Source organism: Pelecanus crispus, chromosome 10 (genome assembly GCF_030463565.1).
Source record: "Pelecanus crispus isolate bPelCri1 chromosome 10, bPelCri1.pri, whole genome shotgun sequence".
Taxonomy (NCBI): domain Eukaryota; kingdom Metazoa; phylum Chordata; class Aves; order Pelecaniformes; family Pelecanidae; genus Pelecanus; species Pelecanus crispus.
In genome coordinates, this window is record NC_134652.1 from 23,148,564 (window position 1) to 23,173,005 (window position 24,442).

The following is a 24,442-nucleotide window of genomic DNA, read 5'->3' on the forward strand; positions in this document are numbered from 1 at the left end:
CACGCAGGGGTTTGCCACACGCTGTCCCCTTCGGGCGGCGGTCCCCGCCGGCCAGCCATCGCGCCCTCTCCCAGCAAGACCTGCAGCGCGGCGTGGCCCAAAGCACCCGGACCGCGCCGTAAAACCTGGCGGCAGCCCCTGAGGCGTCCCAGGGCCCTACCCCGCATCATCTCACCTTGATGATGCTCCTCCCGCACAGGGCTGTCTCCTCCGAGCCCCCCTGGGCCCAACGGGCTGCCCCAAAGCCCGACGTCTCCCCCCTGGCCAGGGGAAGCTCTCCAGGACTCTGCAGACCAAAGCAGGCGCATGGCACCCCCTCGCCAGGCACCCAAAGGGGTGCTTTCCCACGCCCCCGCTGCCCCAATTTCCACTTACACGGCAGCCCCTGCATCCTTCCTGCAGAGGTGGCCTGAGAGAGGCATTTGCCATCCGTGTTCTCATTCCCTCTTTCCCTCTAGGAAGCATCTGGTTTCAAAGCGGGAGCGGCAGCCCCAGAGTCCCCCATAGGAGCACCTCCCGCCCCGGCACCCGGCGCCACATGCTCCCCACTGACCCCAGCAAGGCGCTGCCAGCGGCAGGGCCCCTTCCCCGCCACCCACGGCACTCGCACCCTCCTACTCACCAGGGAGGAAGAGGCTGGTCTCAGCAACCCGTCCAGCCCTAGCATCGCCACGGGACTGCTGGTTACCGCAGACTAGGGTCCCACTGGGGTCAAGGTCTGCCTGACTGTGGGAAACCACTTGAGACTTCTAGCAAAGGGGCAGGATCAGAGCAGAGCCTCCGAGCACGCTGTCTCGCTCCACATTTCTCCTCCTCACTAAGCAATGGAAAGGAAAAAAAAGAAAGAAAAAACCCGTATCTGACTCCGCGGTGCCCTCATACCATGAATTTCTGAATCAGTGGTTGCTGCAGGTCCCGCTCAGGGGATTTTGGGTGTGTGGGAGAAGAGGGGAAGGAAGGGGATTGTTCAACCCGTGCGTGACTCATATTCTTCAGAAGCTGAAGAGAGCTTTTTCAAGGAGATTTTCCAGCCGCTTAAGTCCTCCAAAGGGGCTGCCCTGTGGACCCAGGCCTGAGGTTTCCCCGGCTGGCCTGTCACCTGCGCCCAGCCGAGCTCCGGCAGCCCCTGCCCAACCTGCCTGTGGGATGCAGCCTGGGACGTGGGGTCCAAAGGACCTGTAGCTGCAGCTGGGGGTGCAAGGAGCGTGAAGGTGGAGATCCAGCACTGCAAAGTGAAGTGGGACCTTCCTGCTGCCATTCTGCAAGGGCTTCCGAAAGCCTGGGAGCACAGACACAACCCCCACTGGGCAGTGGGAAGCAGCGCACGCTGCATGCTGTCGGGATCCCACCTGGGCAGCCTCAGCCTGCCACCCCCAGCCAGCCACCTCATCTGCTGGCACAGATTTCCCAGAGAGGTGAAGGAGAGGACAAACATCCTTCCTCAGTGTGCTGGGAACAGCCACCTTGAACCCTACCCGCTGAGCCTGGCTGGGGGAGCCCAGGCCCGAAAATGCTGGAGAAGAACAGACTGTGCCCCTTCAACAGAACAGCTCCCCCTCTCCGGTGCCATCAGCCCCATCCCCTCTAGAGGGGTTTTCACAGCTCACTCATCGCTGCCCCAGACACTTCCACTTGTTGCAGCAAACAGCATGACTAAAGAACATCATGGGGTTGCGCCCGTGTCTCCCCAGCCCGCACAGCTCTGGCTCACTTGGGAGGCTGCTGGCCGAGCGCCTGCACGCTTGCACAGTGAGCGTGAGAGGAAGCCCACCTTGCTCGTCGAGCAGAGCTGGAGTGTCATTGCCCGCTTCCTTGTTCCTGGAAGAGCAATTGCAGGCAACCTCAGACCTGCTCTCAAGGTAAGTCGTGCCTCCCGTGTCAAGCAGCCATGCACCCTTCAGGCCCCCAGGTTTCCCCTAGGAGCGTGGCACACTTGGCTTTCATCCCCGACACATCCCAGAAGGGGACCCATTTCCTCCTCCTGCCATCAGTAGCATCCACTGCTCCGTGGTACCCAGCGCATCTGGCCTGGACCCTGGCCTTGCACACACATTGCAGCCCCCCTCTGCTGGGCTAATTCCTCCCTACCTTCAGACCTTCCTAGGGCTCAGGAAGGATTCTCCAGGCAGTGCTGGGAATGGGGGGGAAAGAGCAGCAACCCGACTGCAGTGCACTGCCCGGAGCAGCACCGGCTCCCTGCCCTGCAGCGCAGCACTGCCCCGGCACCCTTGCCAGATGGCGCAGCCTCCCTGTGCCAGCCAGACTGCTTCAATTAAGGGCCAGCTGCTGGCAAGCAGCAGGAGTTAAAGCCGTTCTTCCATGCCTGCAGCTCCTTGAACGTGACCGAGTAATGCAGGTGCTATTTTCTTTCCTCCTATGACAGCTGGCTGACTTGCAGAGCCAATGCCCTGCAGGCAGGAGGGAAACGTCTGTCCATCTGTCTGTGGCGGGAGTGTTTAGCAGCCATGGGAAAGGGTGCTCCAGAAATACAGGAGGCGGCACGAGCGCAGCTCTGTTCTGAACTGCCCTGGTGTACAGCTGACATGTTCCAGCCACCCAGCTGGCTGCTCCTCTAACATACTCTTCCCTGCGCATTGTGTTTCCCCTGAGGCCTGCTAACGCCTGCAAATGATGGCCCTAAACACCTGACCTTGCTTTCTGCACAAGTCCTGTGCTCTGCTCCATCCCAGGAGTCCCAACAGCTGCTGGCAAGGGTCTTGCAAGAGGTTGCCAAGTCCCTGTTGCACAGCGTTCACAGGGACTTTGTTCCGAGACCCTTCCTGGAAACCAAGTCCTTGACCTGCAGGCATGGCAGCAAGAAATCCCCTCTCCCTGAAAGCTGTCCAAGTCTTCCCCTCCCCAACAGCCTGCGCTCGAGCACCGAAGCCATTCGTATCTCTCTGCATAAAATGCCTTTACTCCCATTGTGGCTGTCAAGTTGGTTTTGGCAAACCCCAGCCACCCACTGATCTTCTGGTTTTCTCCTCTAGGGCTTGTACATCAGCTGCTTCGCTGTTGTGTTATGAACCATCGGCTGCAGTTGCGTGTCTGTGCACCCTCAGAAAACCCCTCTCAGTGCCAGCCGGGCATTTGCCATCTTTCACTCTCCCTGGTTTCCACTCTGCCCACGGTATCACTACTGCATCAGCGTTCACGGCTCCTTTTGGGGTAGCGCTAGCTGGGCCTGCGGGCGCGGATCTCTTCCTTTAGCGGCAGGCAGCAAGCCAGCCCTGCTCACCGCGCAGGCAGGGATCAGCGTGCGGAGGCAGACCCGTGGGATGGGGCAGTATTCACTGGCGATGTGGAAACGGGAAAATAAGCAACTTCCCCAGTGGCAGGGAAACAGGTGCCAGCACTGGGGCCTGATTTCTCCTCCCCATGCCGAGACAGCAGATCTCCCTCCAGCCTGTATCTTCCCAACATCTCCTCTCCCAGCTAGCCCCAGAGCCGGCTGAGAGGCAGCCAGGGACTGGCGTGGCTGCCGTGGCGAGTGGGAGGCCAGGAGCCGCCGAGGCTGCCCGCTGCAGACCCCTCAGCAGGGACGGGCAGCCCTGGCACCGAAACTTCAAACCTCTCGGCCAGTTCAGCTCCCTCTCCGCTGGGAACGGGGACACACCGCACCCGTCACCCCCGCACAGGGGAGAGCCGAGGCGCCCGGCTCAGGCGGGGCGCGGGGGGCTGCTGGCCACCACGGAGCCAGGAGCCAGGCTCAGCGGCGAGGCTCAGCGTCCCCCGCCGCGCCCCCACGGCCGGGGCCGGGCAGGGGGTGCTTTCGGCCGGGATGCTCTCCCCACCGAGGCGAGCCGCCCTGCCCGCTGCCCGGCAGGCACCCGCCTCAGCCGCGCTCTCCCCGGCCCCGGGGGACCGGCACCCCCGGGGGACCGGCACCCCCGGGCAGCAGCCCCCACTCCGGCCGCCCCCCGCGGAGCCTGAGCCAGCGCCCGGCCCGGCCCGGCCCGCCGCAGCCGCTTACCTTCAGCGCCAGCCCCAGCCCCGGCGCGGCCGCCTCGCCCCGGCTGCGGCTCCGGGAAAGTCCCGGCCCGGCTCCGCCTCCCGGGGCTTCCCGGGCCCGGCCCCGCCCCGGCAGGGGACAGCGGCAGGGGGGGCGGGGGACCCCCGAGGGGACCGGCCCTGCCTCTCCAGGCTGCGGCGGCCCGGGCGAACCCGCTTGTCTGCCGCCAGCCGGACACCCGGGACCGGGAACCGAGCCCCGGGCTCACGGCTGTGCCCCGAGACCCGCAGGACCCTTCGTCCCCCATCCCTGGGGACCCTGGCCCCAAAGCCGGTCACTGCTCCGGTCCTGCACAGCGGGGAAGGACGGTCTGCCTCGCCCATGGCTGATTTTCGCATTTATTACTGTAAATTCACTGTTCTCTCTTTATACTTTTTTAAACATATATTAGATACAAAAGTCAGAAATGCTCCTCTTTGAACTACATATACTGGTGGATTTACAGGCCGATTTTGAAAAGGCGGGCAAATCAGGAAGCCCAACCTGATCGATGCGCACAGCAGCAGCAAATGCCCTTCTCCAGGGACAAGGGAAAAAATTTGTTATATATATATGTATGTATATATGTGTGTATATATATGTATGTAGATCCATATATACACACACAGAGGCATCCATCCCCCCTCTACACCCCACCCCACCCCAGCCCCCGCCCAGGCCGCCCTGAGCGGGACGGGCTCCCCAGGCTCCCCGGGCTCCCAGCACGCAGGCGCTGGCCAGGCTGAGCGCTGGCGAAGGCACCGGAGGACGGATTTGGGAGCCCCAGCAGTGCAGGGCGTGAGCTTCCTCTGTTCCTGCAGAAGCGCTTCCCCTTTCTGTGCCTGCGCTCCCCGGGGTGGGAGGGCTGGCAGCAGCCCACCCCGGGCTGGGGTGCGCAGGCTCCCCGATGCGACAGCTCGGGCTGGCCGCTGTGGAGGGGAAACCGGCTGCTCTGCAGGCACCGTGCCTGCAGGACATCCCTGGTGTGACAGTAAATGCGGAGACCCATTCCCTAACCTAGCTGACCACCAGGGAGCACGGGAATGCCGTGGCCCAGGAGGTGAAACCTGCCCCAGCAATTCTCCTCCAAGATGAAAAAATGTGGAAAGTCATCAGCTGGAGGCATGGAAGGCCCTGAGCATCGGGAGCCCCGGCTGGGAGGGCCAGTGCGGTCCAACTGGGGCTGCTGGTGTCGTTTTGCAGGAGCGCAAGGCACTACCCCACCCGGGCAGGCAGGCAGGGAGACCCCCGCTGCCATCACCTCCCGAGGAAGGGAAAAGGCACTCTGGGCTTTTGGCTCCTCTGACAGTCACAGTGACCGTCTGGAAGGCTTGCTCTGCCGAACCCTACCCCTGTGGCCATGGAATAGGGAGGAACAGCAATCCCCCCGTCCCCAGCACACTGGGCTTGCGTGGTGAGGGGAGGGTGGAGCCCCCTGTTCCCCCACATCCCTTACAGAAGGGGGACTCTGTGTGATTGCCTCCGACAGCCCCCGCCTCAGACGCGGCAACCCCGGAGGCTCAGGGGCAGATCCCAGCTCTGCCGATAGCAGCACCGGGCTGGCATCCCCGCACCCCAGCAGTGACCCCAAAGCCTGCGGCCAGGGAGGTGGCAGTGCCTGCAGGGGACACCGGCTGCCAGGGGAGCCCCGGCTGCAGCTCCCACCAGGAGGGCAGGGCACCGCACACCCACACGTGCACACACACGCACCCCGAGGCAGCTGGGGTCGCAGAGACATTTGAGGCAGGGGAGTCACCGGCAGAGCCCGATTTGGTCGTCCCCACCATGAGCCTGCCTCCCAGGGGGGTCAGGCCATAGCCAGGCCCTCTGCGTGGCTGTGGATGTGGGCCGTGGCGGACACACCGCTCTCGCCTTTGTAACTTTTGGGGGCCCTGCTGGCTTTCAGCAGGACCAGGAAGGTATCTGTGGAGATGGCCCCAAACTCAAAGGTAAAGGTGCCGTAGAAGACCAGGACGTCGATGATGAACATCCACTCGCACAGGGCGGCCACGTGCTGCAGCACGAAGCTCTCCTGGATGAAGAACACACCACCTCAGGGCATCCCCGTCAAGGAAAGCACAGCTGGACCCCAACCACTCCATGGAGGACCACGTCCACAGCCTCCCTCCGCAGGAAACACACCACCACTCCTAAAACCAAGAAACCCCACATGCTTCCCCCAGCACCAGGAGGGCCCTGGCATGGGTGAGGCAGTGGCACACATGCCGAAACCAGCCTCAGCAAACCATGGGACCGATGCCAGGTGGGGATTTTCTGAAGAGGCCGGGGCAGGGGGAACTCAGGCTGCAGCCCTCAGGGCAAGCCTCTTCCTGAAACCAGGCTGACACTCCCCATCCTCCTGCGGGATGCAGTCAAAGTTGATAAAACTCATCAGCTTGGGCTGCTGCGCCCCAGCCCCGCAGCACCCCCATCCCTCTGCGCTGCTGGCTGGCTCACCCCAGAGAGGGGGTCTGCTCCCTCTCCTCCAGGTCCTACTGCTGCCAGAGCTTCTTTATGCTTCCCTCATCCCCATTGGGGATCTCTGGGGAAACCTACCGCCAGAGCCACCACAGGTGAGGGCAGAAGGCAGGTACAGCCCCCAGCCCTCCAGGTGAAGCCTCCGGCAGTACCCTGCCTTCTGCCAGCGGGACCGAGATCTGGGAGAGCCGGAGAGGCAGGGACCTGACCTGCGCAGGGTAGAGCCCTCTGCTCACTCCCCCCATCCCACCAGGAGAGGCCCCAGCCCTTTCCCCACACCATCCCCACCACAGCTCGCTGCTGTCCCACTTCCAGTCGCCAGTGCTTGCAGAGCAGCATGGCCACGGCAGACGGGCACCAGTCCTTTCTCCATTGTCCTTACATGCCCCGACTGTCCCTCCCAGCTGGCACAGCGCTGCGGCACTCCTGCCCTTCCCAGCTCCCTGCCTGCTTCCCAGCCCACCTGCCTGCTGCAGTGACAGAGTGGGACCCTCTGGCACGTCCCAGCTCTGCCAGCACCCCCCAGATTCCTCTGCTGCTGCTAACCCCGGCCAGACCCCAGCCAGCCTCTTTGGGACCCATGGACACTGCATGCTTTTTCCCCTTCCCGCCCAAGAACCACCACCTTGTTTCCCAATTTATCCCTAACCTGAGTCCCAAATAAGCCCCTGACTCCCATCCCACACACTCGGGACCATTCCCCCAGCCCTGCCCCGCCTGCTGCTGTACCCTCCCTCCCCGGTGCAGTGTTGGCAGACCCCAGTGCCTGCTCACCAAGCCCCCCCTTGTCCCACGGGCAGGTTGGCCAGTGGGTGCCGGTGAGCCCCAGCTGGCAGAGATGCTGCCGTGCACCCACCTGGCACCTGCACAGAGCGCTTTTGTACTCGGCTTCGGCCATATAGGTAATTCAGACGGACTTTGCATTGCGGAGGACGCAACATACCTTTGTCTGATTAAATAAAAACCCAATTAACCGGCCCTTCCACTCTTCCAGGTGTGGGACTGGAGCCTGCAGCAGTGGCTGGGCTGGGCTGCAGCAGCCAGGGCAGGGCTGGTTCAGGGCACCCCAGCACCCTGAGAGATGCCCACCAGCATCCATTCCCCTCCTCGGCCCCTGCCCAGCCCCAATACTGCTGCTCCTCCAGCCTACGCCTGCAGCGAGCTGCCTGCCCTCAGCCCCCTGCCCAGCCCCTCTCCTGGCACCGTGCCTCGCTGCCAGACCACAGGATGGAGGACGTGGGGTGCGTACCTTCTGCGATGACCACCTTCCGCCAGCCCATCCCGGATCTCCTCCCCACACCCTTCAGAAGGATACTGGAGACAAGGGTGAGGAAGGCCACAGCGGCGAGGATGCTACGTAAGTGGCCAGTCCAGTACTGCCCACGGGTTTTGGCCATGCGGTAGGTGAGGATGGACTGCAGGAGCAGGAACAGCATGCTGGTGGGAAAGGCCACCCCCGCCCCAATGTAGTGCAGCACCTTGGCGTGATCCACCTGCAAGGGAGAGACCATCAATGCTGGCACGCCGGGACGCTCCCTTGGCACGGCTCGGCTCCAGGGGTGGCCTCATGCCCAGGCAGCTCCAGGCAGTGCCAGGAGCGGGTCCAGGCAGCTTGCCCGGTGCCCGACTCCTGGCAGAAGAGCGTATTTGGACCCACCGTCTGCTGCTGGGATCTCAAAACGCTTCTTTCTTTCATCCGCGGGGTGGTAACTCCTGAGCTCCTTGGGCCAACAGCCCTGCCGTGCCCGGGGGCACGGGGCAGGGGCTGCCCTCTGCCCTGAGCAGCACCTGGGGCTGCCTGCACCCCCTCCTGGGGGCCACAGCCCTGCCTTCGGCAGAGCCACTGAGCCACGGCTGGGGCGCAAGCGGGATTGGGGCCGGCGCCGCTTCATCCGGGGGGCCAGCGCCAGCAGCAGTCTCCTGCCGAGCGGAAGGGACCGGCTGCGCAGGCAGCGGGCAGGCAGCTGCCGGGAGGCCGGTGCCTGGCAGTGCAGGCATGGGGGTGAGCGCCGCCGTCTGCCGCCAAGCCCTGGACTGCTCCGGACCCTGCGAGCGCAGGCTCTGCCCAGTTTCCTGGCATCGCCCCCTGAGCAGCAAACATCCGCAGCGGGACTGGCCGGGCAGCGGAAGCATCGGCAGCTTGGCTGGATCTCCTCTGCCCGGCTGGCACATCCCTGCCCATGCGGAGTCACACGTCCATGGAGGGGACAGACCATGCAGAGGGTCTCAGATAAGGGTTAAACCAAACCCGGCAGCTTAATCTGGACCCAAAACTATGAATGCACAAGCAAAGAGGAATCCCAGCGCCTGGGGAAGCACAGTGCCCGGTGGAGGTGAAGGAGCGCACGTATGGGGGGACTGGACCAAAACAACCACCCCAAATCCTACACTGCCAAGCACTGCCACTACCCGCTCCAGCCAAGGCCCCTCCCGCCCCCGGGGATCCCCTGAGGAGATGCCTTACCTGGAAATTGCCGACCATGGTGAGGCCGGCAGCGCAGACCCAGCCGGTGGCCAGCCCCAGGGTGTTGAGGAGGGACGGCCCGAGGCGCTCCAGGAGGTGGGCATAGCGCAGCAGCCCCACCAGGATGACTGCGGGAGGGAGACACAGCCCTGCCGCACACTGCCGCCTGCAGCCCCTGCATCTGCCCCTGCCCCCCCAGCCAGGGGGTGAGCTCTGCAGGCACCCCGCTCCCCGCCCCGCTCCCCCAGCAGCGGGCACTTACCCATGAAGGAGCCCAGGCTGCAGATGAGGCTGAAGAAGCAGCTCTCGGGAGGCAGGGTGCCACACTTGCTGCGGGGACAAGGCAAGGCCCGGGGAGCTCAGCTGGGGGCACTGGGGTGCAGTGCGTGCCCCCCCTCCCCAGGACATGCTCCTGGGGTGCCCCAAGGCAGCTCTTGGAGCAGCTCCGACCCCCGGCCGGCCCCATGCTCCCACCCTGCAGCGGCTCACCTGACGAGGGGGATGTGGTCCAGTGTACAGCAGGAGCCGGGGCCGTCCATGCCACACGACTGGTTGTAATTCCTGCCGGGAGCAAAGGGACAGGCTAGGACAGCCAAGCTGCTGCCCGGGACCCTCCTGCCTCCTGCCCGCAGGCCCTGCAAGGGCAGCAGAGTTGCTCCCCAGCAAGCGCAGCCCGACCCCAGGGATGTGCCCGCACTCTGGGGACAAGCCCCTCCAACCGGGTCCTCCGGGAGCGTCACGCCTGGGTTTCCAGAGCCTGTCCTCTGCCTGCTGGCTCTGCTGCCCACGCCGGAGTCCCTGCCACGCCGGGTGCGTGGGCCGGGGTGCTGGGCTCAGGGGGGTCCTGCAGCCCCACGCCCCAGGCGGAAGCAGGAGCACCTGCGTGCCAGCCCCGTCGCACACTGCCCTGGAGTGGGAGCACGGGTGGAGCCGGGCACGCAGGCACTGACAGCTCCGGGCTTGCACGGGATGGGTGGGAACGCCAAGCCGAGCGGGAAACGGCCCCCACAGCCACCAGCACCCCGGGGCAGTGCCACCCCGCCGGGAGGGAGGGAGCTGCCTGAGGAGCTGCCTGAGGGGCACACGACAAGAGCAAGCCCCCAGGCTGTCCGGGGAGCCCAGCACACAGGCAGGGCATCTCCTGGAAGCCTGTTTGCAGCCTCCAGCGCTGCCGGGCTGGGGCAGGCATCTGCTGCCCGCAACCACTGCTGAGCCCTGGAAGTGTCTCCTGCAGCCACAGACCCCGTGAGCCAGGGGACCCAGGGCTCTTACCAGCTGAGACACCTTCCTGTACCACAGCTGCTGCCTGCAACCCTAACCAAATTCCCCCCCACGGGGGTCCATGCCCCCTTGCCCTCCTGGCTCTCCCAGGAGCTGGCACACACCTGCAGTGGGTTTTTGGGTGCCCCTTTGCTGCAGCATCGCCCAGGCACCCGGCACCTCTGCCTGGCACGGCTGAGCAGAGCTCCCTCCCCACCCCGCAGGCAGGGAGCCCAAAGCCCTGTGCCCCAAAGGGCCCCCTCAGACGCCCCCAGCCCTGCAGTGGGGACAAGAGCTGGGGGGGGGGGCCAGTGCCGCCCTGCCCCGGCCCAGGCTGACCATCAGCCGCCTCCAACCGCTCAGCAAGCGCACAGTTAAAAAGGTCTTTTTGGAAAGGGCCGGGCTGGGCTCTGGTGTTTTTTCAGTCTCCTTGTTTCCGACCGCAAGGCGTGGAGCCCCATGGCCTCCTCAAGGGCTGTTCTTGGGGCTGTGTTTGGTTTGGGAGGGTTTTTTTTATTATTATTTTGTTTAAAGTGAGCAGCCTGAGGCCGGGAAGCATTATTCATCATTAAGGGCTGGCTGTGCGGCGGAGACAACCCGACACACACATTCTTCCCAGGGCAGGATCGGCCATCAGGCAGGAAATGGCAGCGGGTTTTTTTTTTTCCTCTTCTCCTTCAAACACTCCAGCAAGAATTAAGCTAACATGGATTTTTCTGGGCAGATTTTTAAGGAGACACAAGCAGCCAAAAACCCCGCAGAAGAAGTTACCAAGAGAGCAAACAGGGTTTTTTTCCCAGCCTCTCCCGCACCTTGTGCCCCATCCCAGGGTTCTGCAGGCAGCTCTGCTTGTGGGGTGGCCGAGCACCGCGGGGCCGTCCTGTCCTGGCACTGCCAGATTTAGCCTCAAGCAAGCAAGCCTCAACCTCTTCCATGGAGACACACAGCCCTCTGTAATTCCCTGACCACTTATTTTCATACTTTCTCCATGCAGTGTTTTTTTAATGGCCTCCTCCTCCCCGCCCGGTTTGCAGCAGGGCTGGACCATTCACCGGAGCAGCCGTAACTGCAGGTGAGCCTGGGTGGGGGAGGGATGGCGGCTTTTGATAGCCCTGCTCCGCCCTGGCATTCTCACCCCTTTGCAAATGCAGGGCCCAACCCTGCCAGCGGCTAATCCCCAAAAGGCTCTGCTCCCAAAAGCCACTCTGGGGCAGCAGGAGACACATGCCCTGGGGCGACTGTGCCCCATCACTGTCGCCACCATATCTCCTGGGGGAGAAGGTGGCTCTGCACCCCGCTCGACACTCCCACCTCTCCCACCATCTCAGCCCCCTCCCCGGGCCAGCCTGGCCCCTGACCCCCCCTTTCAGTACGCTGACGGCGCAGGGGAGCCCCAGCTTCCCAGCGGTCCGGCACAGAACAGCACAGCACAGCATGGTTCAAGTGGGGCAGGTCTGGAGGGGGACCCGACATTACTGGTGTCTTTAACTGCGCTGGTCCTTGGCGAAGGGCCCCCGCCACCCCCCCCAGGCCTTACCAGTTGTGGACGGGGCAGATGTGGTTGTTGGAGAGCGCCATGGCGTACCTGGGGGAGAGACAACAACAGGGGTTACCGCAGCCGCCGCCTCCCTGCATCCCCGCTCCCGGCTGGCGCCCGGGGCCAGCCCCAGGGACCCGCTGCGGGAGGAGCGGGAGGTACAAGCCCCCGCTGCCTGCCAGGGGCCAGCACTCACCCTGGGCCACCTCCCGGCTTTACAAAGCAGGAAAAAGAAAAGCAAGTGCATGAGCCCAGCCCACGCTCTGGGGAGCTCTCGCTGCCAGAACCAGGTCCCCCTGCCCAGTACCCCCATCCCCGCCGAGAGCCGCCCCCCGTTCCGGTTCAGCGCGGATGCAGCTGCTCCTGGGGGGCCTTTGCACTGCCGTGCTCCCCAGGCTCTCGGGGGCTGCTCTGCTGCAGAGCCCCCCACCTCCGCATCGGGGCTCTCCACCATCCCTGATGGCCACTGGGCTTGGCCGTGCTTCCCTGGCCCCCGGCTGGCCAGCGCCCGGAGCTAAAACAAGTCTGGAAAAGTAGCCGGTGTGTTGGCAGGGCACTTCAGGCAGATCAGCTCCATTGAGCATTTCACTCTGGAGTCACCCCTGCACCTTGGTGGCATAACAAGGGGTTCATGACACACATCCCGCTCAGCTCCAGGGGGGTCTTGGCCCCGTGGCCCCCCCAGCCAGTGAGGAGCCCTCCCGGCCGGCAGCCACAGCAGCGGGTGGCCCCGTGCTGTTCAAATCGCCGCCACCAGCGGCTGTAAACAGCTCAGGTTAAAAATAGGCACAAACACCGGTAAGAAAATCCCTCTCCCGCCCAAGCTGGCCACGTAACAGCCAGGCGGCGAAAAGGATGATCCCAGCAGAAAGGCGCTGGGGCAAAGAGCAGTACAGCTGGGGGGAACCGAGGGGCTGTGCTGCCCACCCCAAGGGCCACCCTCCAAGAGCATCACCCCCCCCGACCCCTCGCCCACACGCTTCCCAGCACAGGTCTCCCCCAAGTACCCAGTCCCTGTCCCAGGCCTCCTTGTCCCCCTGGGAGGGGGCAATAAGCCAAGAGAGGCACAGACGGCACTGCCCTCCCCCAGTGGGACGTGCCCCCACCCGCCCAGGCCCCCCCCCAGGGCTCTGCATCCCATGGCCGGCGGGGCCCCACACGTGCCTCGCACTCCCCATGCAACTGCCTGGCCTCACCCTGCCACTGCGCTGACGAGGGACACAGCGTCCCCCGGGGCGGCTGCAGGACATATTTGGGGCCACAAAAAAGGGCCTAAGACCCCTCCTCCCAGGGCAGCTCTGGCTGCGAGGACCACAAGCAGCACCTCCCACCCGTGCTGCTCCAGGCTGGAGGGGCATCTGCCCCCCAGGGTCACCCACAGCAGATGGCCAGGGCTTCGCAGGGTGACCAGGGGAAAAAATGGGAGCATGAGCTCCCCGCACCAGGGTCAGCATTCGGCTTTGTCATGAAGGAGGATGGGGGATACCACAGGGGGAAAGCTCTTGGAGGGACTTGCGTGGTATGGGATGCGTTTGCTCCACCCCATACCCCAGAAAGTGCCATCACCTATACTGCGGCTCCCGGTGTCTTTGGGAAAAGTCCCTTATCCAGTGCCCGCCACCCCTGCGGTAGTGGCACGGGGGGCTGATGGACCAGGGCAGGACAGCCCTACGTGACCAGCTGAGATCCCAGGGCCAAGGCCCCGGGGAAGAGCCGGGCAGGGTGGGCTAGCGCTGCTCAGCCAGGTGACACAGCCTCTGCCCCCAGCACAAGGGACAAATGTAAGCAGCACACGAGCACCCATCCCATCCTGGCCCTCCCATCCACCCCATCTGGGGCGGTCTGCGGCAGGACCCGGGCCGGTGGCATCGCTCCCATCACCATTCCGTGCCGCCTAAGCATCGGCCGCTCTCACGCCTGGACGGGGGCACGCGATCCCATGGGCTGTCAGGGACGCGAGGCCGGGGAAGCACATGCCAGCCCCGCCGCAGGGGATGCAGTGACCACGCAGGGTGGCCGTGGGGGGACGCGGAGGTGCGGGAGCGACTGAGCGTGCAGAAGCGCCCCAACATGACGCGGGCCCAGCCGTGCCCCGCAACCCCCCCGCCCCGCGGCATCCTCCAGCCCCTGCCCCGCGGCATCCCGCAGCATCCCGCAGATTCCGCAGCATCCTCCAGCCCCTGCCCCCCCGCAGCATCCCGCCCCGCGGCATCCCGCAGCATCCTCCAGCCCCTGCCCCGCGGCATCCCGCGGCATCCCGCAGCATCCTCCAGCCCCTGCCCCGCGGCATCCCGCGGCATCCCGCAGCATCCTCCAGCCCCTGCCCCGCGGCATCCCGCGGCATCCCGCAGCATCCTCCAGCCCCTGCCCCCCGGCATCCCGCCCCGCAGCCCCGGCGACCCCGTCCCGGCAGCCCGGTCCCGGCGCGGCGCGGGGGGCTGGCGGCGGCCGCGGGCCGTCCCGCGGCACTCACACGATCCACATGCCGGTGATGGTGAAGGCGGGCAGCGTGACGGGCAGGATCCCCCAGGCCGGCATCCTGGGGCCGGGCATGCCCCGCCGGGCTAGGGGCGAGCGGGGCCGCCGGGGGAGCCTCCCCGCCGCCTCCTGCTGCCGGGCCGCCGCCGGGCCGCGCTCCCCATGGGCGGCCGGGACGGGGCCGGGCCGGGGCCGGGCGGGCGGAGCGAGGTCGAGCCGGGCCGAGCCGAGCCGGGAGAGCCCGGCCCGGCCCCGCCCCGCGGGCAGCGCGGGCCCCGCTCGGCGGGCAGGGCCCGCCCCGTCCGGTGGCAGCGGGAGCGGGAGCGGGAGCGGCAGCGGCAGCGGCAGCGGCAGCGGGAGCGGGGCGGGCCCGGCGCGGCCCCGGGCGCCACGTGGCGGCCGCGCTGCCGGCCCGGGGGGTGCGGCGGCAGCCCCGGCGCTGCGGGCTGGGGCAGGGAGCGGGGGGCGCAGGGGGGCGGCGGCGCTGGGGGCCGCAGGGCAGGCGGGCTGCGGTCGGGGCGGCCCCGCTGTCCCTTGTCCCCTGCAGGGCGCAGCCGGGGTGGAGGGACGGGCTCTGCTCGGCGAGGGCCCCCGGGCTGGACGTGCCCCGCAGCCCCCGCTGCCGGCCCCGAGCAGAGCGCGGAGGGGACAGCAGGGCACCGCACCGCAGCAACCCCCCGCCCCCTCCCCGGAGCTGCAGCCTGGAGCAGCCTTTGCCAAGGCCGAAGGGGACAGCAGCAGCTGGCTGCGGAGCGCTGGGGACTCCCCCCTGCCCCCATCCAGATCCAGATGATGCCCTCTCTGCCCCAGACACCATCCCTGTGCCCGTGCCCAGGAGGCCGTGGGCTCCTCCAGCAAGCACGGTCCGAAGGACACTGCCCCGGTGCAGGGGTGAGGCAGGAGGGACAGCACCAGCTAAGGCCGGGCACAGAAGACCTTGCCCACTCCCCTCTTCTTCCTGGTGGGAAGAGGGTTAACAAGGGCTCAGCCTTCCCTCCTGAGCACAAGGCTCAGTCTGTGCTCCTGCGTTGACTGATCTTGTGCTCTCGCTACGTGGCTCGCAACACCTCGGCTGCCTCGCACACGCTGCAAGCCACCGCCTGTGCGCACCATCCCGACCCGGTTAGCCTGACCTCTCCTTTCCCAGATGCTTTCTACAAATGGCTCAACGAGGGATTAAGTTTAGCAGCCACCCACCAACCCTGCTGCCCAGGGAAATTGCAATTTTTCTTCTGTGGAAAACTTGAGAAGAGGAAGCACGACTTCCCCCGGCAGAGCAGCCGGGCTGCGGCAAGGCCGCGGCAGTCCCATTTCCCTATCAGTAACTCAGCAGTAACCCACCCTCCCACCCCGTGGCTGCTTGCGGGCATGTGTTTGCAAGTCCCAAAACATCCGGTGTAGCCAAAGGGTGCACGCACCCCTCAGGCCCCGGAGTGGCTGGTGCTCACAGAGCCTGCACCTTCCCGCTGCCTTCTGCAGGGCGGAGGTGCCTGGGAACAGCACCTGCCCTGCGTGGGAGAGGAGCTCCGGCTGCCCACCACCTCGCCCGGGCCAGGGTGCGGGTTATGCAACTGGAGGAGTAGGATTGCATACTGGGACGTGTAGTCTTGGCAGGTCTCATCTTCCTACGCGTTGAATCGCACTCCGGGCAGCTTCCTCGCAGGCCCAGGGTCTCTCCTTGCTGTTCAGCACATCAGTTCCCTGACCCTTCACTGCAGGAGCTGTGCTCACGGACTTTGCTCCCGGGCCCGGTCGTGCTCCCAAAGCTGCCCCCTGAATTTCTGTCTGCTGGCAGACAGCAGGGCCTGGCCCTCCCTCTCCCGGCAGCCCCCACGGCCGCGCAGTGATGGGAACAACGCCGGCCAGGGCGGCGGGCACCGGGCCAGCCACGCAGCTGCTGCCGCCTCCAGCGGCCTTGGCGGGGCTGAGCTTGCTCCCGGGCCATGGGCGAGGGGTACAGACCCCACCGGGCCGCCCTCCACACAGGTAGGGCGAAGGAGCAGGGCACCGGATACTTTAGGCTCCATAACAGGTGCACGTTTTTCCAGAGGAGTTCAACAGCTAGCATTTCTAGGAATGAGGGTAACTTCTAAAAAAGCCAGCTCACTGTTGGAAGATACTTCACAGAAATCTTTCCTACAGATCAGGTCTTCTCAGTATGCTCAGATTCAATTTAAAGACTGAATCTAGAAGCAGCATTGCTTCAGTTTCACAAGTTCCAGAGCCAAATTTATGTTTTACAGCCCAGGCTCATCTTTCAATAGGGCTTTCTCCCACTAGGAAGCTTCAGCTCTGCAGTAACATGTCCTACTGACACACGCTAAATCCCAAGACTTATTTCTATTCTGTTTCAGCAGTGGAAGTTCTTGGTGTACATGGGAACAGAAGAGGTACGTAAATCCAAACTAGGGTGATGGCTGTCCTGCCTCCTCTGGAAAACAGTGAGTCAGACCCATAAAAATGAGAAAGAAGTCCAAGACTAGAAAAAGCATTTGCTGGGAAAAATCTGAAGGCTAGTGTTGTCAACACTGCTCCTCACCAACAGCAACTGGTAGTATGACCATCTTTTATGTAATTTAAGTTACAAATAGAGTTCAAGAGACTTATCAATAAAAATATGTATCACAGCACATGCTACCTGTCAGTTGATTCTGATCTCCTTTCGTTCAAACGCTTTCCCTGTAACACATGAAACCTCATTATTGCAAAATCCAAACAACATTCAAAGAAATTTTTTCTGGTTTTCCAGTCCATTCTTATTTACAGTCTAGTGAAAACTGTTTAAAGTGCAATTCTGTCTTTCCAGCCGACATTCTTTCCATTCCAGTCCCGCTTCCTGCAGTTTCCTCGGGTGGCTTTTGCTTTGCACCGCAATTGTCTGAATTAAGATCTAATGGGCTCAGTAGAAACTGGGTTCGCAAACAATTTAAAACATAGCATCCCCCAAACAGCTCCCTGAAGGCAGCAGGAAAAGCTGGGCTTTGCCATTAGCTGACACCACTCCAAGAAGTCAAAGGACCATCTGGGGATCAGAGGGCAGCAGTGCTGACATCAAGGCACTTGACAATTGAGCAATGGTTTACAAAGAGTTAATCATCTAAAGGTTTCAGCAAGCATTTTGGAGACAGCTCAGAAAAACAGAGCTGTAAATAGAAGTGAAGGCTCGGAAATACAAGATGGAGAGGCAGGCTGGATACAGAAGGGCCATGGGCAGTGCAAGGATTCACGTACATGAATGAAAACATCTAAGGGCTGGAAGGACACAGTCTGGAAGCAGGGGAGGGTAAAGAAGAGAAGGCTGCAGCAGTGAAATATTCTCAGAATGGTTGAAATGGGGTAAGGGAACCAGGATTTATTAACAGGACTTGCCTAATATGTGCATTACTCTTCCATTACGCAATATTTAGACCTTTGGTCATGCAATTCAAACAAACTCCCAAGTTTTCAAACCCCTTATCAAGCTCATAGGAGTCTCCTGGAATCCTTGCGATAGGGAAGGCATTGGTGCCTCACGCAGCTCTAAGGACACTGTGGCACTGTGTGGATCTTGCCACAAGACAAAGTAGAAGATATTGGGAAGGGAGTACGTGTAGTTGTCCATATGCATGGCAAGCATTAACCCTGGAAGAGCCTAGGATCTCTCACGCCCTCTCCAAGTCCAAGTCCTGTCAGTGGAAACGAGGATTTCTTCCTCATCAGACAGAAAATGCTCCTTTCTCCAAAGTCAGCCAGGTTGTCAGCAAGGTCTGTGTTCTGGCTGCGTGCTGAGATGCTGCAGCAGGGCACCTGCTCCTCAGCCCTAGTCTCTGCCCTCAGCCCTGGTGCTGCACGAGCACATACGAACGTAATACCAGAAATTTTATAGCCGGCACTTCTCGCCAGAAGCAAGAGCAATCTGGCTGTTACAGCTCTGCTTTGCCCATGATGGGAACCATTTCCACTTAGCCCCTGGCTGGCCAGCCTCCACTGCAGCCCCCCCATGAGCTGACCATTTGTTAGGGCAAGTCCCTCCGTGCTCCGCACAGACAGAGCGCTCTGTTGGAGGATCCTGGCATACGGAGCTGGGGGCTGGCAGCTGGGCACAGCACCTTGATGACTAAACTCCACTCTTCCCAAAGCTCTGAGCTGCAGAACCACAACAGAAAAGAAGTGCAACACTGGAGCATTCATTTACAGGATGTATTTATTACACTGTAAAAAGTGAATTGGATTTGTAGCCATTTACTGTATATATACACTGGTTGTACTCCCACCCCAACTGTAGGTTACTCTCAGTACAGGATACACTGGGTTGGAGTCATGCCCATGCCCCTCCCAGTCACCAGTGGATTTCTGAGATTGGTATTACTGAGAATCTAGCCAACTAATCGAGAGAGGAGGAAGAACGGAGATGCAGTGCTTGCCAGGCAGCCAGCTCTGCTTTGGGCATGAGGAGGTGGAAGAGTGGGACATCCTTGCTGCAAGGCAGAAGCACAAGAATGACTACTAGGGCCTCAGCTGCAGGGGCGTTCTAGGTGGAGAAGGAGGTGGGCTCCCAACAACTAGAAGATGCAGAAGGGTGCAATCTCTGCAGAGCTTCCAAGAGAAAGCACAGCAGACTTGCTGGGCATCCATCAGCAGGTGCCATAGATCCCCACATCTTCTCTAGCTGAAGAGGATGTTCTCCTAGGGAATGGGGCTGGACACCAAGAGGCCGATGTAGCGAGTGGTGGACAACGCAGCACTGCTGCGCGCCCCGGGGGAGCAGGTCCCCAAGCACTGTTTGAGACATGGCCATGGTGCTCTGCTCTCAGCTCACGGGACTCTGCGTTTCCTTCTCATGTGCTCAACTAGGCAGAGCCTTCTGAATTTGCTTTCTCCAACCGGAAAGCCTTATTACATTTACAGGAGGAGGGAAGGAAAGCCGTGCTGCCCCTACCAGACTCCTCTACTGCCTCCTCCCTATCTGGCATGAGGACTGCTGTGATCCATGTTGCAGAAGGAAAGCATGTGGCTACAGCAGACAAGAAGCCCTATGTAGCAAGCTAGGAGCTGCACTGTAAGCAACCCGCATTTCTACACAAAATTCTCAACCTGCTGAACCCAGGCATGGCCAGAGCCCAAACAAAGCAGTGCGACCAGAAGCATGGGCAGGAAAGCTAGGGAATGGCTGGGGAATTGGCCAGGGACTGGACTGCATAATCTGAGAGGCAGTCCTGTATTGCAGCCCCTCTCTGGTGTAACACCAAAAAGTTTTCCCTCTTCACCAGATGAACTGGTGGCAGCTTGGTCCCAGGCTGCTGGGTGCGGGCATTGGCTGGCCCCTGAGATTGTGAAGGCAGGAAGGAGACTGGTCAGTGGAACCGGGCACCCCTCCAAGAAGACAGGGATTTCTAGGAGGATTTCTAGGTGGTTGCAACAAGAAGGGAGCAGAATGTGATGTGCTCCAGGGGGACTGTGGCAGCAGCCCTTCTGCTCAGGTTAGCATCATCTTCTAAAACGAACATGCCCATTACCAGAGAACATTTGGCCACCCCCCTCCACCCACAGAGCTTCCTCAGCAGACAGTTCTCAGACACCCTCGAACTAATTGACTTCAGAGGTTGTCATGGGGTCAGTGGGCCGTGGAGTAGCTAAGAGGGGAACAGGAGAGGTGGCTTCAATTAGGGCTGGGTTGAGAATGATTGGAAGAGTCATAGGTGGCACCCCAACCTGCAGGGGGGAGGCAAGAGGCTGCAGGATGAGTGGCGGCTGTGCTGTCGTAGGAGGTACATCTGTAACGGGGCTTGTCTTTGTTGGAGCTGATACTGGGAAAGAAGGAGAGGCAGAGGTGCTGATGGTGGGTGAGGCAGGTGCAGTGGCTCTCTCAGACTCTGGAAAAAGGAAGAGACAAGATACATCCTTACACAGGCCCTGACAAAGTCACCTTTCAGCTCAATGCTAAGCAGGGCTGAAGATCAACTCAGGGGCCTTTTCAGACTTGCCCCTTCCACATACCTTCATATAAGGCCCTGAGGAGCAGGTGCCGATCACAGGCATTCTGTCCCAACCTCTGCCCCCCGCCCCAAGAACCTCAGCAAGAAGGCCACAACCTATCCATTTGGAAGCACAAACACCAGAGGCCTGGTCACTGTAGATCATGCTAAACCAAGGGAAACAGATCCATGCCACTGTGTTGGGAAGATGATGCCAGAAAGAAGAAAATGCGACTCACCAGTGGCACCCAGTTCACAGGGCTTCTCCAAAGGAGCCAGGTGGGTGGCTGGTCTCACATCTCCCACAGGAGAAGGGGGCAAGGCAGACACTACTGATTTCTGATGCTGCTGCTCCATTGGTATGCTGGGGACAGGATCTAGGAAAACAAAACAAGCAGTGAGCCCACACACCAGTTTGCTCAGTCCTTTTGCCCATCCTCAGTTTGCCTTCCTTGTGCCAAGCTCCCACAGCCTCCTGCAACTATCATTTCATCAACACCCAGGCACTATGGCAGCTGGGTACTGGACAAAGTGCAAGGACTGGGTCCAAGACCTGTTTTTCTTAAGGTTTCTCAGCCCCTTGTACCTTGGATGACTGTCTGTTTGAAGAGCTCATCTCGCAGCCTAGGTAAGAAACAGTCAATCCGCTCCCAGGTGATCTCCCAGAGATCCGAGTATCCTGTCCGTGAGTCAGCACTGTGGAATATCCCAGCCGTATCCATTACAAGCAGCATATTTTTCAGAGACTCTGGGATGGCCTCCAGCTGTAATCAGAGACACTCCTCAGGACACAGGGAATGGACATACAGCAATGAACCCAAGTGCAAAGCAGCTGATGGGCTGCCTTGGAAAAGAGGCCAAGGGGAGAGACCATGGAACAAAATGGTTTTGGAAGGATTAAAAGGTTAAAAAAAAAAACCCCAAAAAACCCAACCAAAAAACACCACAAACCCAAAACACCTTTCAAGTTTAGAAGGTTAAAACGAATGAATGGTTGTTCAAAACACTGCAGCATCACTTTCAGCACCTTACCAGTAAGTCACTGGAGCCAGCATACATGTATTTGTCCATAAAGTCCAGGATTGTCAGCCACAGGGCAGCAAAGGTGGTCAACGAGAGCAGCGGGGAGAGATGCTGTAGGAAGACCTAGAAAAAACCCCACAGCTACTGTCAACAAGTAGTATCAGGGCTGCTGCTCACTGCTTGACAAGCCAGTCTTGCAAATCTGGAATTCCCCCTCCTTGTGGCAGGCTAGGAGCACGCACAGGCCCAGCCTGAGGATGTCAGAGGCCTCCACTCTTCTGAGCTGCACATGCAGAGGAGTGGATCTTGTCTCCCTTGCATGAGGCCACTGCAGTCTGCATCACCATGTCTTCCAGCCCTTCCAGACTCTCTGCCTTAGGTCAGTACTGTCAGCTTGTAACATGCATCATTTCACCACTAGAACAGTGTCTTCAACTAATGTCGCATGAAATACTTCTCTCTCCGTCCTTCATAAAGTCACAAACTCCTCCCTGACAACTTTTCCAGAGACCAGGATCATGGAGACAGTTCTGGAAAGAAGGCATGTCCCAACAGCAGAAGGTTGTGGAGAAGCCCAGCACTGAAGACAGTCAAACTAGCAAACTGACACCTATCCAGATCAGAGATGCTGAGAAGCTAATACAGCAAACAGCTTGGTTTTCCTGGGGCACATGGTTTCCCCTGAGGTTTCAGGCAGCAGAAAGCATGCTCACCTTGGAGAGTAGTGTTGAGGCTCTCATCCTAGTTTCTTCCATTCCACCAACATCAGCTGGGCTGATGTTCTCAAGTAGCTTGGTTAGCAGAGGGAACAGCACCTGTTGGATTGGACACATTGATATTTCAGAGCTGAAAAATGACTGATGAGATTTGCATAGACAACCTTACAGGAAAGAGCTAGCTTTTGGGACTGCTGGCTTCTAGGCAGAGAGCATGGGAGAAGCAATGGGAAGTGGAATAAGTGGATTCATTTCAATACTCCAGGAGGCTCTGTCAGAAGCCTAAGTGGAGAGGAACTTTTCACAGGAGCAGAGTAGAGAATGCCTTGTCTGTTGTGGTGAACAAGCTGCTCAAGAAAATGGTGCTGAAGTAGGACATCATTCTGCCACTCCCACACACAGCTTTGTTCTTCATGACAATGCTGTCCTGCCTACATGCCCAGCCCAGCCAGGAGGTTACCTTGTTGAAGCAGGACTCCCATTCCAGGGCATCCAGGGCCTGCAGGTCATGTACCAGGAGGGCCCGCTGCAAGTAAGTGAGTGCCTGCATCCGTACCTGGCGTCGGGCATCACAGCACAGCCAGGCAATACCTGCAAGAGAGGGATTCAGGGCAAAGTCCACAGGGGAAGTGTCACATCCCTACTTCCCCAGTCTAGGGTGAAAAGTCTAAAGAAGATCAAACACTCTCTGGGGGAAAAAAGAAAAAAAAAAAAAAAAAAAAAAAAAGGATTATACTTGTTCCAAGCCTCAGACTGGGAATCTACTGTCAGGTCCAGAAGCAAGCTGGCAGCTAACTCATGCTAAAGATACCTTTCCAGATCTGATCCAAGTTCTTTTTCAATTACAGCAGACCCTAAAAACAACCTGTGCCTGCTTTCTGCAGTTAGTTCTTGGCTCCTCAACTTTCCTGAGTGCTGCCATTATTTTGGAAGTGTCTCTGCTCGCTCTCATCACAAGGGGATGGCTTTACCCTGTAGCAAAGGACACCAGCAGTTGGACCACAGCGTTCGGGAATCGGCTTCGATTTTCCTCCCTGCTGTCTCTAGATGGCGTTGCTCCTCTGCCCAGGAGCTGTAGATGGTGGCCGCTCGTGTGTGCAAGGTGTGCATGAGGTCCAGGAGCTGCAAGTCAAGCATCACATTAAGCAACACACAGGACTTAAATTTTTGAAGCAACCCTAGTCTCTGCTCTTCCCCATACCAATGCTAAAAGGCTCACAGCTACTCAAGTCTGCTTCCTGTATGTACATAACTATGTATAGCTATGGAGATGGTGTCAGGCCCTGCTGTCTGTGCTCTCCCCAAGTCGTCAAGTGCCAGGCATCTTTCAGCAAGATCTGTATCAGTTCAGTAGCCCTGTCAATCCCATCTTCGAGGAACAGCATCCCAGTTGCGCCAGGAGAAAGAATGGAGCCTTTCCTGACACAGAGCATTGACTCTCCCAGGCAGAGGGAGAAACCCAGTGATTCAGCTATGCTGTCCAGGGACAACTCTCTCTAACTTTTTTTTTTAAAAAAAAAAAAAAAAAAAAAGCACGAAGCACAAGCAAAGCTCCCTCAGAACAGCTCTGCGTGGGCAAGTGACAGCATTCTAGTCACTTTACTACTGAACTGAGGCCTAATAGCCTGGCAGTCAGCAGGCCTGTACCTTCATACCTTTGGAGTACCAGCTGAAGAAATGACTCCCTCATCCCAGTCCTCTGTGCTTGAAATCCCAGTGCCTCAGCTCACAGGGCTTTCCCCTCTCCACAAGCTCAGATGCCCTGTCAGACTCCCCACTAATCCTACATGAACCTAATGCCTCCAAATACCCTTGGATCCACATCCATCTCACTTACTATAGTGACTCACAGCTCCAGAACCCACCCTCCTCGCTTTTCAGAGGACTTCTCTCTCCACTGCTATTCTGCTTTTGCCTGTCCAAATTGCAGTCTTCCTCTTTCACTGCAGAACCACACACTGCCACCAGAGCCAACCTCTGCCATCCAGCGCGCACTAACCCAGGATGCAGCCCCACCTCACCCCATGAAGAATCCCAGTGACTCCCTAGCAAGGCCCTGAGTATAGGAAAGGAAAGGAGGAAATCCTTGCTATACTTACGTCCTGACTAACCTGTAAAGACACAGTGTGGTAACTGGCAGGGATGCTTTCATCCTCATCCTCATCACTGTGTGTGTGCGCCTGGTGCTGGCTCAAGACCCGTGATCGCCGTGTAGAGCTCTCCTTTGGCTTTTTTTTTAACCGACTGGATTTACTGTCATACCTGTGGCTCTTCCCCCTCTTCTCCTGGGACTTGTAGCCTAGAAAGTGAAAGGCAGCAACATACCATAGACACTCTCCACCACAAAATTTTCTGCCTTTCAACACACACAGCAGCCACCTTTCGATACTCCCAGTGGAGGGCCCTGTCCTGTGAAATGACAACTACCTGCTTGAAGAGGTACCCAGCACCCCTCAGGAAAAGCCTTCAGCAACAGCCGATACTGCTACCTCCACATCAGCTCCAGACCTCCCCTCCATCCCAGAGAGAGGGATAAGAATA

At 60.2% G+C, this 24,442-nt stretch overlaps 2 protein-coding genes across 3 annotated transcripts in view; both read right to left on the minus strand.

Moving 5' to 3' along the window:
- Positions 1 to 5,798: 5,798 nt before the first annotated feature.
- Positions 5,799 to 14,283, minus strand: TMEM150A (transmembrane protein 150A). The gene is made up of 7 exons (XM_075717947.1): positions 14,204 to 14,283; positions 11,731 to 11,778; positions 9,423 to 9,494; positions 9,196 to 9,263; positions 8,934 to 9,061; positions 7,785 to 7,962; positions 5,799 to 6,043 (listed from the first exon to the last, which is right to left on the minus strand). The coding sequence occupies exons 1-7, from the start codon at positions 14,281 to 14,283 to the stop codon at positions 5,799 to 5,801; spliced, it is 819 nt and encodes a 272-aa protein (XP_075574062.1).
- Positions 14,284 to 18,373: 4,090 nt separating this feature from the next.
- GBF1 (golgi brefeldin A resistant guanine nucleotide exchange factor 1) overlaps positions 18,374 to 24,442 on the minus strand; it is a 113,513-nt gene continuing 107,444 nt past the window's right edge. For both annotated transcript variants that reach the window (XM_075717938.1, XM_075717936.1), the window contains 8 exons: positions 24,001 to 24,200; positions 22,873 to 23,023; positions 22,362 to 22,492; positions 21,899 to 22,000; positions 21,195 to 21,308; positions 20,749 to 20,926; positions 20,402 to 20,539; positions 18,374 to 20,060 (listed from right to left, as the gene is read on the minus strand). In XM_075717938.1, the coding sequence (XP_075574053.1) occupies positions 19,774 to 20,060; positions 20,402 to 20,539; positions 20,749 to 20,926; positions 21,195 to 21,308; positions 21,899 to 22,000; positions 22,362 to 22,492; positions 22,873 to 23,023; positions 24,001 to 24,200 (1,301 nt within the window). In that variant the 3' untranslated portion in view covers positions 18,374 to 19,773. The remainder of the gene's footprint in view (positions 20,061 to 20,401; positions 20,540 to 20,748; positions 20,927 to 21,194; positions 21,309 to 21,898; positions 22,001 to 22,361; positions 22,493 to 22,872; positions 23,024 to 24,000; positions 24,201 to 24,442) is intronic.

Excerpts from the sequence above, each read along its gene's own strand:
- TMEM150A (XM_075717947.1), bottom strand. The coding sequence starts at position 14,283 with ATGCCCGGCCCCAGGATGCCGGCCTGGGGGATCCTGCCCGTCACGCTG. Across the intron at positions 9,264-9,422 it reads GACCACATCCCCCTCGTCAG|CAAGTGTGGCACCCTGCCTC; the intron begins GTGAGCCGCTGC and ends TTGTCCCCGCAG. Across the intron at positions 9,062-9,195 it reads CAGCCTGGGCTCCTTCATGG|TCATCCTGGTGGGGCTGCTG; the intron begins GTAAGTGCCCGC and ends TCCCTCCCGCAG.